The 13,003-nt window shown below is 39.5% G+C and overlaps 2 protein-coding genes across 2 annotated transcripts; one reads left to right on the top strand and one right to left on the bottom strand.

Moving 5' to 3' along the window:
* The first annotated feature begins 1,891 nt into the window (after positions 1-1,891).
* LOC105387582 (inosine-5'-monophosphate dehydrogenase) lies at positions 1,892-4,200 on the top strand. The gene has a single exon (XM_011558329.3). The coding sequence runs from the start codon at positions 2,313-2,315 to the stop codon at positions 3,849-3,851; it is 1,539 nt and encodes a 512-aa protein (XP_011556631.1). The 5' UTR covers positions 1,892-2,312; the 3' UTR covers positions 3,852-4,200.
* A 44-nt stretch (positions 4,201-4,244) lies between these two features.
* Positions 4,245-12,930, bottom strand: LOC105387583 (rab proteins geranylgeranyltransferase component A 1). The gene is made up of 9 exons (XM_038111765.2): positions 12,544-12,930; positions 11,771-11,969; positions 11,353-11,491; positions 10,649-10,892; positions 9,793-10,015; positions 8,524-8,873; positions 7,717-7,829; positions 7,135-7,257; positions 4,245-5,418 (listed from the first exon to the last, which is right to left on the bottom strand). Exons 1-9 carry the CDS (start codon positions 12,590-12,592, stop codon positions 5,272-5,274), a joined length of 1,587 nt encoding a protein of 528 aa, XP_037967693.1. The 5' UTR covers positions 12,593-12,930; the 3' UTR covers positions 4,245-5,271.
* Positions 12,931-13,003: the final 73 nt, after the last annotated feature.

Raw genomic sequence — 13,003 nt, 5'->3', positions numbered from 1 at the left:
GATCACAGTACCTCCCTTAAAATTGTAATGAGCAATCAAAAATTGTTTGTCATTCAACGTTTGGTACTCTTCGGGTATAACCAATTCCTCAAGTGTGGCAGGTAGTTTAGGAACATCTTTGTTTCTGGCTCGGTGAATCATAGATTGCATTGCGGCTTTGTTTGGCATGAATGGGGCACTTGTAGATGGAATAGCATAATTGCATCTTTGTATAATTTGTGAGGGTCTATCTCCACAGGAAACAGCGTTATGCTTTAGGTCATTTTGTAGTTTTCTCACCTGGACCAGTTCCGGTTGTGGCATGTGGGAATGGCTTCTGATAGTTTTACTGGCCACATGGTGCTCATTTCCGTGAGTCTTCAGCCATACGTACATTTATTGTTGCACTTTTCAATACAATGCCAGTAATAAACATCGTCACGATTTTTATTTATACAGTAAATGAAACCATCGACTACTAACTGTTCTTTTCCATTTCGCGATTTAATAATAGTACATAACGACATTATTATAATTTTTCGTGATATAAACAAGCTAAACACGTATTATTCTTTGTTAGTCAGTAAACACACTGATCAATGAAAACAGAATGAATGCGACTTAGATTGTGAAAGATTTTTCAAAGTACCCACATTTAAAATATGTAAGAACATTGAAAACTTTTTTTATAGGTAGTTTTATTGTAGTTAGATTAACTTTTATAAGACTAAGGTAGGATTAGGTACAAACATATAATTAAAGTAAAATAATATTTATTAATTATTTACGTAGTCCCAATAATAATATAATATAAATAGAAAAAAATAACTTCCCATTATTAAAAGCCACGTGACCAACAAACTTTGTACGGACGAGCATTAATTTTTTGATGATGATGATAAATATGTTATGCTGCTCCCCCCATATGATAGCTAATTTGAAATATAAAACAATACCACCTTTTAAAAAAAATCTAATTGAAGTCGAATGTCGAAGCAAAAAAAATTGGAAGTAGCATCGTGTCTTATATGTCTAAAGTCGATGTAAAGTAATGTCGGAGTGCAGCACGTCTGAGTACAATACGTCGGAATTGACACATTTCGGACCAGCGTTGTTGTCTAACAAAAATGACGTCGAACTCGCGTCGTTTCCTAGTTTAGTCATGTCGAATAAAAGCGTTGTCGGGGTTCAGTAGTATCGGAATTCAGGTATTTCGAAGTTATGCTTTGTCGAAAATAAGACTTATCTGAGTTTCATGCTGTCAATGTAGAACCTTGTCGAATAACGGTTTGTCGAAATTCACTTTTCGAGTCAGTGACGTCAATAATGTTAATGACCCAGAAAAGTATCCATTCCAATCTGGAACATTCGACCCTACTGGAAACAATCAGCAAGACCAAGAATCAGACAATCCATATTACACTACACCAGATTTAAATCAAGAATTAAACAATAAAAACCCTTCAATAGAATTAAAACCAACACCTCCGAGTGTGGTAGACGCTGCATCGACGAAACCGGTCGCGGTCGATGGAATTAAGGAAAACGCAGATAAAAACTATGAAGACGAACAATATGATATTGATGTACGCCGTGGAAGTTAATATCTAAGATGTACTTAAATAGATTAAGATTTAATCAATCAGCAATAGTTAAATACGCAGGTAGGTATACTGCAGACACCACGGTGGCAGTGGCATCGGCATCGGCATGTGCCTTGGTCAGTGGACACCATAGTATTAAAATATTAATTATTAATCGTAACGTTATGATGGTATGTTTATACATTGTAGATAACTCGATTTGATGTTTGAACTATTCCTTTAGAATTTAGATCCTGCCCAAGGAAGGAACATACTATACTTAACCTTAGAATAATGTTTGTGAAGGTGCATTCCAATATCAATTTTGATATTTTAGAATTTATGCCTTGCGCACTTTCGCATATGGTCTTTGTCTTGTCTATGGTAAATAAAATAAAACTGTCACTATCCGACATAAAAGGATGCCGGTGTGAGTGTCGTGCTCCTTATTTTTTTATATTTCTTCCGAATACTTCTATTCTTAGAGAAATTATTACTATAAAATAAAGTAGCGCAAAACTATAACAAATAAAATATCTCACTATCAGCCTCCAGCGGCTACGCAGTGCTCGCGACTTCAGAACTTGACTGTTCACCACGTGTACACGAAGTTTTAATATCAATGTGATAATAATTTATTGCTAGAATTAGCAATTTATCAAGGCAAACACAATCTAAGTGCGGTTGAACACTATAACCCTTCATACATTCCTGTGAGTCGCACGTGCGCCGCGCCAGCCCCTCGTCGCGATGTCGGTGAACGCGGAAGGAGACCTTCGCGATGGACTCTCAGCACAGGAGATGTTCGCGTCCAGCGACGGGCTCACCTACAACGACTTCCTGCTGCTGCCCGGCTACATCGACTTCACCGCCGAGGAGGTCGACCTCACCTCTCCACTCACTAAGAAAATTAACCTGAAAGCGCCGCTGGTGTCCACCCCCATGGACACCGTGACCGAGGCGGACATGGCCATCGCCATGGCGCTGTGCGGCGGCATCGGCATCATCCACCACAACTGCACGCCCGACTACCAGGCCAACGAGGTGCACAAGGTCAAGAAGTACAAGCACGGCTTCATCAGAGACCCCGTCTGCATGGGCCCCGACCACACCGTGGCCGACGTCATTGAAGCCAAGAAGACCAACGGATTCACTGGATACCCTATCACTGAAAACGGCAAACTTGGAGGGAGGCTTATCGGCATAGTGACCTCTAGAGACATAGACTTCAGGGAGGGAGACCCACAGCTCAGCCTGAAGGAGGTGATGACCCCCATCAGCGACATGATCACCGCCCAGTCCGGAGTCACCCTGCAAGACGCCAACTACATACTAGAGAAGAGCAAGAAAGGAAAACTGCCAATAATTAATGAAGCTGGGGAACTTGTGGCCCTCATTGCCAGAACTGACTTGAAGAAAGCTCGCAGCTACCCCAATGCCTCCAAGGATTCCAACAAACAACTACTGGTGGGCGCAGCCATCGGCACCCGCGAGGCCGACAGGGACCGCCTGAAACTACTAGTACACAATGGAGTGGATGTCATTGTGTTGGACTCATCCCAAGGAAACTCAATCTATCAAATTGAGATGATCAAATTCATCAAAACTACTTACCCATCTATACAAGTTATAGCAGGAAATGTGGTAACTAGAATGCAAGCCAAGAATCTGATAGAAGCTGGAGCTGATGCCCTGAGGGTGGGCATGGGCAGTGGGTCCATTTGCATCACGCAGGAGGTGATGGCCTGCGGCTGTCCCCAGGCCACAGCCGTGTACCAGGTAGCATCTTTTGCCCGTCAGTTCAATGTGCCAGTGATTGCTGATGGTGGAATACAGTCAGTGGGTCACATAGTGAAGTCTCTGGCTCTTGGAGCATCCACAGTAATGATGGGCTCTCTGCTGGCCGGTACATCAGAAGCACCTGGAGAGTACTTCTTCTCAGATGGTGTCAGGCTGAAGAAGTACAGAGGTATGGGAAGCTTGGAGGCAATGGAGAACAAAGATGGTAAAGGATCAGCTATGAGCCGTTACTTCCACAAGGAGACAGATAAGCACAGAGTGGCGCAGGGGGTGAGCGGCAGCATCGTGGACAAGGGCTCGGTGCTGCGGTTCCTGCCGTACCTGCAGACGGGCGTGCAGCACAGCTGCCAGGACCTCGGCGCGCGCTCCATCACCACGCTGCGGGACATGAGCTACTCCGGCATGCTGCGCTTCATGAAGAGGACATACTCTGCACAACTTGAGGGCAATGTACATGGCTTGTTCTCTTATGAAAAAAGGTTATTCTAATCGCCCATGCTTTTTATAGATCTTACAAGTGTCATATGTTTGTAATAGCTGTTAACTTTTTGGAAATTTTAATCTAAATTTAAGAATACTATGTAGAACATAAAATGTCTATGTGTCTGTATATTAAGAGATATAAAGTATCTGTTTTTACGTAACTGTAACCTAAGAATGTAATTACGAAAAAATATGAGGTTTGTTTTCAGTGATGTACACAGTATTCCATAATGGAGAAGTATTTCTTGAAAATTATCTATTTTGTCAACATTTTTTTATTTCTATACTAAATGAAAATTTATCGTTTTGAGGTTTCATTTACAATTTATGGACCAGAATAAAGTGTTGAAAAATATATTGCATTTCTTTCATTCTAAAAGTAAAATAAAAAAAACCATGTTGTAATCACATTTTATTGGAATTATAAAGGCATAAGCATTTATGCATGATAATGCTCATTTTTATAATAAATACTAGTGCTCAATAAATTAAATTATAAAAATAAAGTGCTAAGATGCGGTGCCTTAGACTGGTGCGTCCAAGACTGCAAAAACTATCCTATAAACTATCCATTGCACACATTCTCAATATTCCAGCCTACAAATTAAGTAAAAAAATAAATACATACAGAATAATAATTGGAATCAATACTGGAAATAATGCTATGATTTCCTAAGAGAGCTTAAATATAAGTAGGTATTACCTGGTTCTTAATATAGGTAAGTATACTGCAAGCTTGTTTAAATTAGTACAAGAGATCTTGGATTCAGTCATATAAAAACCACGTTAATAATATTGTTCGCTGTTAGTTCATCTTGCACTATCTTTTCAAGATAACCAAGCCTTCCACTTAATTCACGTTCAGTTTTCTCAATCTCAAATTTACTACATACGAAAAAACATTACATATTATAATACATGTACCTATTAAAATTCATTATTCACAAGCTTCGAAATAATAAAATAATGTTTATTATATGAGTAGTAGTAAACTGGAGTACGTAAAACTATTTTCGTATAATCGAATGATCCTTTCTATCTAGCGTAACGTGCATTTCTACGCACCAGCCGGAATGCACGAGTCTCAAGCGACCAAAGCATAAAGTCTTAAGAGATTATACCTTAAATTAAGTTGGCCACATTCGAGCTTTATAAGTCTATTATAATTATTCGGGATCATAGCCGAGACTTTCGTGCAAGACAACTGCCTTATTGATTGACTCTACAATAACAGCGTTAAAAAGTTACAAATGCAGCGTTACTGTCTAATTGAAAACGAACATAATGATATGATGATAGCTAATTAATTCACCTAGCATGTTCCCGGAACGTACAGCGGTACACACAGGAACTTTTGTCAGATAGCAGCACGCAAGCTCGAATGTGTCATTGATTACGTAGACGGGGTAACTCGGTGGTCCGAGTATTACTCCTTGGGGGCGTCCCCCTCGGCGTCGTCCGTCTGGAACTCGGGTCCGTGCGTGACGTCATCGTCGAACACGATCTCCTCTGGGTCCGGGGCGCGCGGCAGGAACTCCTCGCCGGGGCAGATCTGCTTGAAGATCTGCTCGGCCTGGAAGCGAAGTAAGAGAAGTCAATAACTGCAGTCAGTGTTGTTAGTCGTTCATAGAAATAAGAGGAGCCAACTTGGTAAGAAAACCTTTTTAGAACAGCGCCAAGCTTAGAAAAGACCTATGATTATGTAATGAATCTGAAAAACATTATGGAAAACAACGCACCGCATGGGGCCTCGCCCTTATTCGATTACGATGCTTATGGGCTAGCTAACGGAAATCGACTTCTGGTGAGGGTGATCTCGAGTTACCTTTTTTATCATTCAATGCTCATATAAAACTATTTTAATATTTGAAGATGTAGAACATAGCATCGAGAATAAACAAATAGTAAGATTTTTAAAAACATTAACTATGATATAATAAGTTACTGTTACTATACTAATATTGCAAATATTTCCAACAAACTTTCTTAACTCATGCTCCTTTAAACACGTGTAATTACGTAAGTCCTCGTAAGTAAAAAAATATGTCCATAACTTAAATTGATAATCATTTGACACGGGGTTATCCACTTATCAGCGTTAGGATAGCAGCTGACAAATCTTTTGTTATTTACTTTCAACTTTGTCACCTTTTACATAGTAATTTGTTACATAAACTAATGTATCGAAAGCATCATAAGTAGATAAGTTATTTCGAATTCAAGATCTGTTTTAAATTGCAAATAAATGCCTACTGAAGGAGAGATAAGTATCACGCATAATTTGTGACGACGTAAATTATGCACGAATGCTATCAACCCAAGATGTCTGTAAAGTTCAGTATTTATACCTATTGTCTACAGCACCGTATCTTATGCATCTATGCTTACATAAAGTATCTTCTTATGTCAACATCAACACCCCATTGAGTTTAATGCTAGAGTAGGTTTTACCAAGGTAGATAATTATACACTTACGGGCAATGATAAAGTTCCATTGAAAAAATTACCAAATAAAATACTAACTTAATGACGCATTCTGCAATATTTAAGTATATTTAACGACACATCAGAATATATCCAACTAAAAGCGTAAATAATTTGTTCCAATTTCCTATTAAATGGTTTAAAAAAGCGGGGCCATTTGGTATCTGCGTTTTAAAAGTGGAACTGTTTCTTTGCGCGTGAGTGTATTTCGTTTTTCAGGGGCGTTATAGTTGCATCTACTAGACTAAATGGATGAAATCCCTGGACTACAAGTTTTAAACGGCAACTGTCTTACATTTAATGTAATCTACATTCCTCATCTATCAACATCGCTTCGTATGCCCATATTTGTATCCATTCCATTCATCAAAGTAGAAAAAAAGGCGGAAGAAGGCTCGCTAACTAAAAACTGAGCACCCTAAGTAAGTTGATTTCAAAGTAAGTCAGTTCGCCGCCATAAACCTGTGTAATTACATCGCACCTACGCACCCACACACTTTCATGTCGAGCACAGTGTTTGTTAGTTAGCGGGATTCATGGTCCCGGCCCGCTTTATGAACATATGCACCAATTCGTTCGACGTATATCGCAATTCACCATAAATACGGCGCCGTGACTGATGGAACGCACATTTAACGAGTTTATCGACGTCCCCGAACCCGTGTTGCAGCTGCAGAGAATATAAAACTTGATATGATTGAGTTGCAACTTTTGTATTTAAGTAAGCTTTCGAATTGTATTTTCTGCTTGTGGCCATAAACTACTTTTCTTTCTTTCTTTCATAGGATAGAGAATAATATGATACCTGCAGCACGGCGCGGTCGAAGTCGAGCTGCGCGTCCGGGCCGGAGCACACGTGCACGCCGCCGCGCGCGCTGCGCACCGCCGCGCTGCTGTCCGCCACGTTGTAGAAGAGGGACCACAGGCACTGCGGGATACATGGAAATGTTCCAGATCATTGATTATATCAATATTATTCGAAGGGGACCAGAATTATCTTCACAGTTTAGCACTGAGTTGCAACATAACAACACTCAGAGATTTGAATTTAAAATCATTAGACAGTAGAAAAGAGTCGACAGAATTCTTAGACGCTCTGTTTATAATTATTCATAACAAATCTGAGGGTTCGCAATTCTCCAACAATCTTATGATGGCACTACTCTTGCCAAAAATTTCGGCAAATTCGGCAATAATGTTGGCAAATATACTGACCACACTGGTAGTTTTGGCAAATAAGCAAATACGAATAGCCAAGTGGGTTGGTAGCATAACATTTCTCATAAGTAACCAACCTAAGCTTTCTCATTTCTCATAGGTCATACATATCTCATAAATCAATGTATTTATAAAACCTTAGGTTTGTCATTCGTCATAAGTAACCAACCTTAGGTTTCTCTTCAGCGGGCTGGTCGCCGCCCATGTCGAAGATCTTCTCCGCGTACGGCATCAGGTCGGTGGCGGCGTCGGCCACTTTGTTCGTGATCATGTACACCACGACTGAGGGAAGAGAGGAATGTTATTTATTAACTGGTTAAGTCCCGTGGAATTTAAGACAAAATAATAAAGTATTTATTTCGTTTCACCCATGGAGTTAACTTGATGGATATTGTAATAGAGGGATTTATTGTTGTTAGTCTCAATAGAACACCGCAGTGGTTCAATAGATATACATAATTATTTCAATCGAATAATTTCAAAGTGCAGAAAAAATCTATAGCCCGTGTATACAGGTATTGTATAGGATTCCATACAAAAAATAATCAATCGATGTTTTTTACACCGTCACTTGGTTGCTAAGATGTTTTTAGGAAGGAAAGAAGGTGTATGACCTCATTTAACGTGTTTGGTCGTTTTATTTCTGTAGATCGCAAGACCTGTCTGGTGGCGCAAGGTCAATCTAATTGTCGGTTCACTGCTGACTTATTATGTGGTTTAGGACGTGAAACCGACAATGTCGTTGAGTTGTGAAACCGTAACTAATGGGGCTTCTAATGGACTTGTATTTGTTCGATATGTGGCTAAATAGTATAGCCCTTTTCAGAAGGCAGTCAATCAATCAAGCATCTTAGAGAGGACACGCAGACACAATCGATTTTGAATCGCTTAAGTAATGGCAATTGAATGGTTACTTAAATAGAAAAAAAAGAAACAAACAAATTAAAGCTACGTAAAAAAACAAACAACAACTTACACAATCCCTTAGGGCAGGACCCGGTGGCGGGCCCCACTTCCAGCACGGTCACGGGATTCCCTTCCTCCGTCAGCGGCGGGAACCTCAGCAAGGTCAGGGGCTCCTTCTCACTCTTCATAATACTGCCATTCGATATGAACACCGCCTTAGAAATGTCACAGCTTTCCACAGCTTCTGGGGCGATCATTTCTTTAGGGCACTCGTTGACTCCGATGACTAAGTGTTCGCAGTTGAGCGTCTTGGATTTGCTGGCGACGGTGATGACGGTCTTGCCTTCGTCGACGGTTTTAACTTCCACTTTGTCTATGGGGCGGTTCAGGCAGTACACGCCGCCGAATACTGCGCACAGTCTGGAAAGGAGAGAAGCTGTTTGTAGAAGGATATATTGTATATCAAGATACCAAGGAATTGTATTAATGTATTGTGTACCCTAAAATATATTATAGGCTGCTTTTTATCCCGGAATTCCCACGGGATTTTTTAAGGTGTAAATTATATCCCAGGAAACAAGTACTTAGTTGAATATTAAGGTCGGATTATAGATATCATAATAATATATAGATTTTGTTCTTGATACAATTAAGTGTACTTATTGCATTGTAATGCATATCGCTTCGATTGCATTAGGATTTTAAAACAAAATTCTTCATAATCTAGTGGGATTTATAATAAATTAATAATGATATTTTATTTATACAATTTATTTATAAAACAAATATAGGTACATAAAGATCATTAGTCAACAGTAACAAGTGTGATATGAAATTAAAGGCATGCCCAATTAAGATTTATGACTCATTTTGTGGGTGCACCGGCACCAGAAATCGCAGCATGCAACATTAGAAAGTCATCTCACTTCCACAACTCGGCCACATCACTGAGCATTTGTGTCAGTGAGCTGTTCAAATTGAATTTTAAAGTATTTTAACCAACATTTCAGTAAAATATTATGATAATCCTGACGGTATAAAACCGTGAGTTTTATTGTTGGATGTACCGGCCGCATGTAGGTTAATAAGCTCATGTAAAGCCAATTCGAAATGTGATTATCGGATCACTTTGTTGTCCGTCTATCTATCTCTCAATCAAGACCATCTAATCTTCACCTGTTAAAATCTTTTTCGTTACTACAAATATTTTACAAACAGAAAACCATTACTACTTAAAGCATTTCATTGGTTTTCGTCAATGGGATAAAGTCCAAGACGATGTGGGATCCATAATCACTATGCCCAATGCCCAATTAAGGGTTAAAACATTCAAACTAACCTGCAGAAGCACTGCGGCAGTTCTCCACTGCCATACATGGGCCACAGGAAGGGTGTATTCCCGTAGCGGCCGAGGCTCATGAGGAACTTCTTGCACTCCTTGACGCCCTCCAGACACGGCATCTGGTTGCTGCCGCCGGCGATCGCGAATAGCACGTAGTGGATGAGGTTGGGCGTCAGACCCTTGTGCGTTAGATACTCCTTGAAGGTTTTGTTCTCCCAGTCTGCGGAGTGGAGGTTGAGTGTGAAATGTGAAGTTATAGATTTGTTTAATTGGATGTCTGTGTGTTTAATCAAATTATTTTAAAAAGTTTATGTTGAAAAAAAGGATGGGTTTGAATTTTTTATAAGAACTTGGCTCTCTTTATTATCAAAATTAGTACTCCTACAAAAAATGTAGGTAAGTAGCTCCTTTTTTGTAATAATTGACGAGGGCTTTTTATTTGGTACGTAGGTAAACGTTTAAACACCTATAGAACGAGTCTTATGGTATCAGAGGTCAATGCCCGTAATTTTCATGCCGAGAGAATGACTCATCGATCTGTATTCAAGTACACTGCCGAGTCAAAAAATATAGGTAAGTAACATTCCATTACATCCCAAATTACGATTATAGTGACCAGTAATGCGGCGGGCAGGGGATACCAACAACGAGTCTTAGGGGGATTATTTACCTGATTGGAATGTTGGAAATATACACTCAAGAGAAATTGAAAAGTTCCACCTGCTATTAACGTTCCTTAGGTCACTGGAACTTTTTCATAGTTCTACTTTTTCGTGAGTCTATTATGGACTTTTGGGGGACTATTTCAGCGAGACTTATTTTTAATCCAGCTTCTCTTTTTAGCCAAACTCACCCTTAAACTCATTAGTCATCTCGTCCTCATTATACCCCACGATAGACGTGAGCATCTTCATGAGCATCCGTTTCTCCAGGATGCTCACTGCCTCCGTGGCGAAGACATCAGCCCTGGAGCAAGGCACCGGCGCCAGGCGGCCCTCGAGCCAGGTGAGCACGCGGGTGACGCAGCGGAACTCCGCGTAGCGAGCGATGTTGGACGATATGAGGAGCTCGACTAGAGGACCGCGGGAGAACAGCAGCTATGTGGAAGAGGGTAAAGAGTTATATAAGGATTTTTTATTGGAATACCCACACAAGACCATGTCTGTTTCTTATGTGTATCAACTTTGATGATCAGACAAAAACAGGCTTAGCAAAATTGGTTCGTGCAAATGATACATGTCTGGTATAAGCTTAATTATTGTTTCTTGTAACTGTTATGGTTTAGTTAGAAGCTCCTGTTCCTACCCTCTCGTGGAACACTTGATTTATTCTTCTTCAATAGAAATTTCTAGACTGGAGAGACCAATATGGTTGAAGCTCTCTGATGGAATGCAAACTATGAAAAACTTTCTGGCAGTGCAGATACTCTACTATTACCCTGGAAAGTACTTTAAATTATAATGAAAGTGGAGCCAGGCACATATTTGATAACTTTTATCAAAACTCAAGTTTTCCGCTTTTAATTTCAGGAAGTTGCTGTCATCATTTGCAACATACCTTGGGTGTCATGTCAATGTTGAACTTCCTGTACTCGGCGGCGAAGGACGCCTGGCTCCACACCTTCTTGGCCGCCTCCGCCTTCCCATCGTCAGTCTTGTTCTCGTCACCCTCACTTGGTTCTGGCTCTGGAGATTCTCTAATTGATAAAGATAATCATTGTATAACATTAATTATGTGTTACACTATTAGTAAACAGGCCGAAAGGGATGAAGATAATGTAGTTATTGATAAAACTCAGGATCCTTAACTGGTTAAATAGCATACATAGAATTAGTCTCTCTCTTCATATAAATACACATTCAGACAATGGTAGATTTAAGACAACTTCAGACTCTATGACTAGTGGCATAACAACCAACATAACCACCTCAAAAATAGAATTACATACTTAATTAAAAATACATCCAGAACTTACTTTTCAATGTACCACTTTTCAGCTAAGTTGTAGACTTGCAACTGCCTTTTAGGGTCTGAGCTGACCTCCTTGATGAACTTCTGTAGCCCATCAAAGTTATATGATGCCCAGAGCCCACCATAATGGTCACTGGAATCCAGGTGGAGGACATTTTTCCCTATTCGACTGCAAGCAGCAGCCACTATGGACTCCACCATGCCTGTGAAGAATGTGTGCTATAAAAAAAACCTTAGAAGGAAGAATGTTTAAACAAAATATACCTAAAAATGACTTTATATCAAACCAGGCTGGTTTTTACTTTAAAATCCATAGTATTTTTTACTCCATAGTAAATTGTGGACGGATATTGAGGGCTGGAGACAGGGTGTTGTGATGCAGCCCTTCCAGCCTTGGGGAAGAGCAGATTATTAGGAAAACTAATCATTCCTTATACTTAATGAATTTATTTATAATGAGATTTTCCATTCTGAACACATCAGACATAATATATTCGTAGCGCTTTATTGAATTAGACCAAAGTGGTTCCTACAGCAGCTTAGCAGAAATGAAATGCTTGGACGAATATTAGTCATTCCTTCAGTCGCTAGTAAACTAATTTCTTCAGTCGTTCATAATTTTTGTGTATTAAAGTGTAGTTAAAATACATGTTTGGAATGCGAATTGAAAACAAGGTTTGGAGAATAATTAAGCCACACTGAAAAGTAGATCGATACAAAAGGTGTCTTGTAGGCGCGTCACGCCCGGTCCGTTTTTGCGAGAAATATACAACTTACCTGTCCCAACTACGATGACCTGAAAGTCTGTCGGTAAATCGTCGTCCATTTTTCTGGTTTCACTGGGATTTGTAGTGAATTAATGTAAGTAATTTCAAGAGAAAGAAATTTCTTCAACTCAATAAAGTAAATTTGACAGCTGATGAGTCAGTCGGTCATTTTGACAACCAAGCAAAGCTGTGTTCGAAATTTATTTCTCAGGGAGATATGGGACGAGCCTTGTCTAGCACGAGTAAAATTAGTATTCTAATTTTCAAACAATTTTATTTAAAGTCTGGTGACTTTAAATAAAATTGTTTGTGTTAGGTATTTAAGTACAGTTCAACTATAAAGTCATGACAGTAAAAAGTGCGATTTTGCTAAGACTTTTTATCACTGTTAACTTATCGTCTCAAAAATAAAATACCGATTGATAATGGCTTTTTAACGGATTTGTCTTTAAATAATTATAGCTTTACTG

The sequence above is a fragment of the Plutella xylostella genome, chromosome 13 (assembly GCF_932276165.1).
Source record: "Plutella xylostella chromosome 13, ilPluXylo3.1, whole genome shotgun sequence".
Lineage (NCBI taxonomy): Eukaryota > Metazoa > Arthropoda > Insecta > Lepidoptera > Plutellidae > Plutella > Plutella xylostella.
Note: the sequence above shows the minus strand (reverse complement) of the source record. Positions and strands in the feature narration are given on the sequence as shown.

Excerpts from the sequence above, each read along its gene's own strand:
- LOC105387583 (XM_038111765.2), bottom strand. The coding sequence starts at position 12,592 with ATGGACGACGATTTACCGACAGACTTTCAGGTCATCGTAGTTGGGACA. Across the intron at positions 11,492-11,770 it reads GAAAAGTGGTACATTGAAAA|AGAATCTCCAGAGCCAGAAC; the intron begins GTAAGTTCTGGA and ends TTTATCAATTAG. Across the intron at positions 10,016-10,648 it reads GATGACTAATGAGTTTAAGG|ACTGGGAGAACAAAACCTTC; the intron begins GTGAGTTTGGCT and ends TCCACTCCGCAG.
- LOC105387582 (XM_011558329.3), top strand. The coding sequence starts at position 2,313 with ATGTCGGTGAACGCGGAAGGAGACCTTCGCGATGGACTCTCAGCACAG.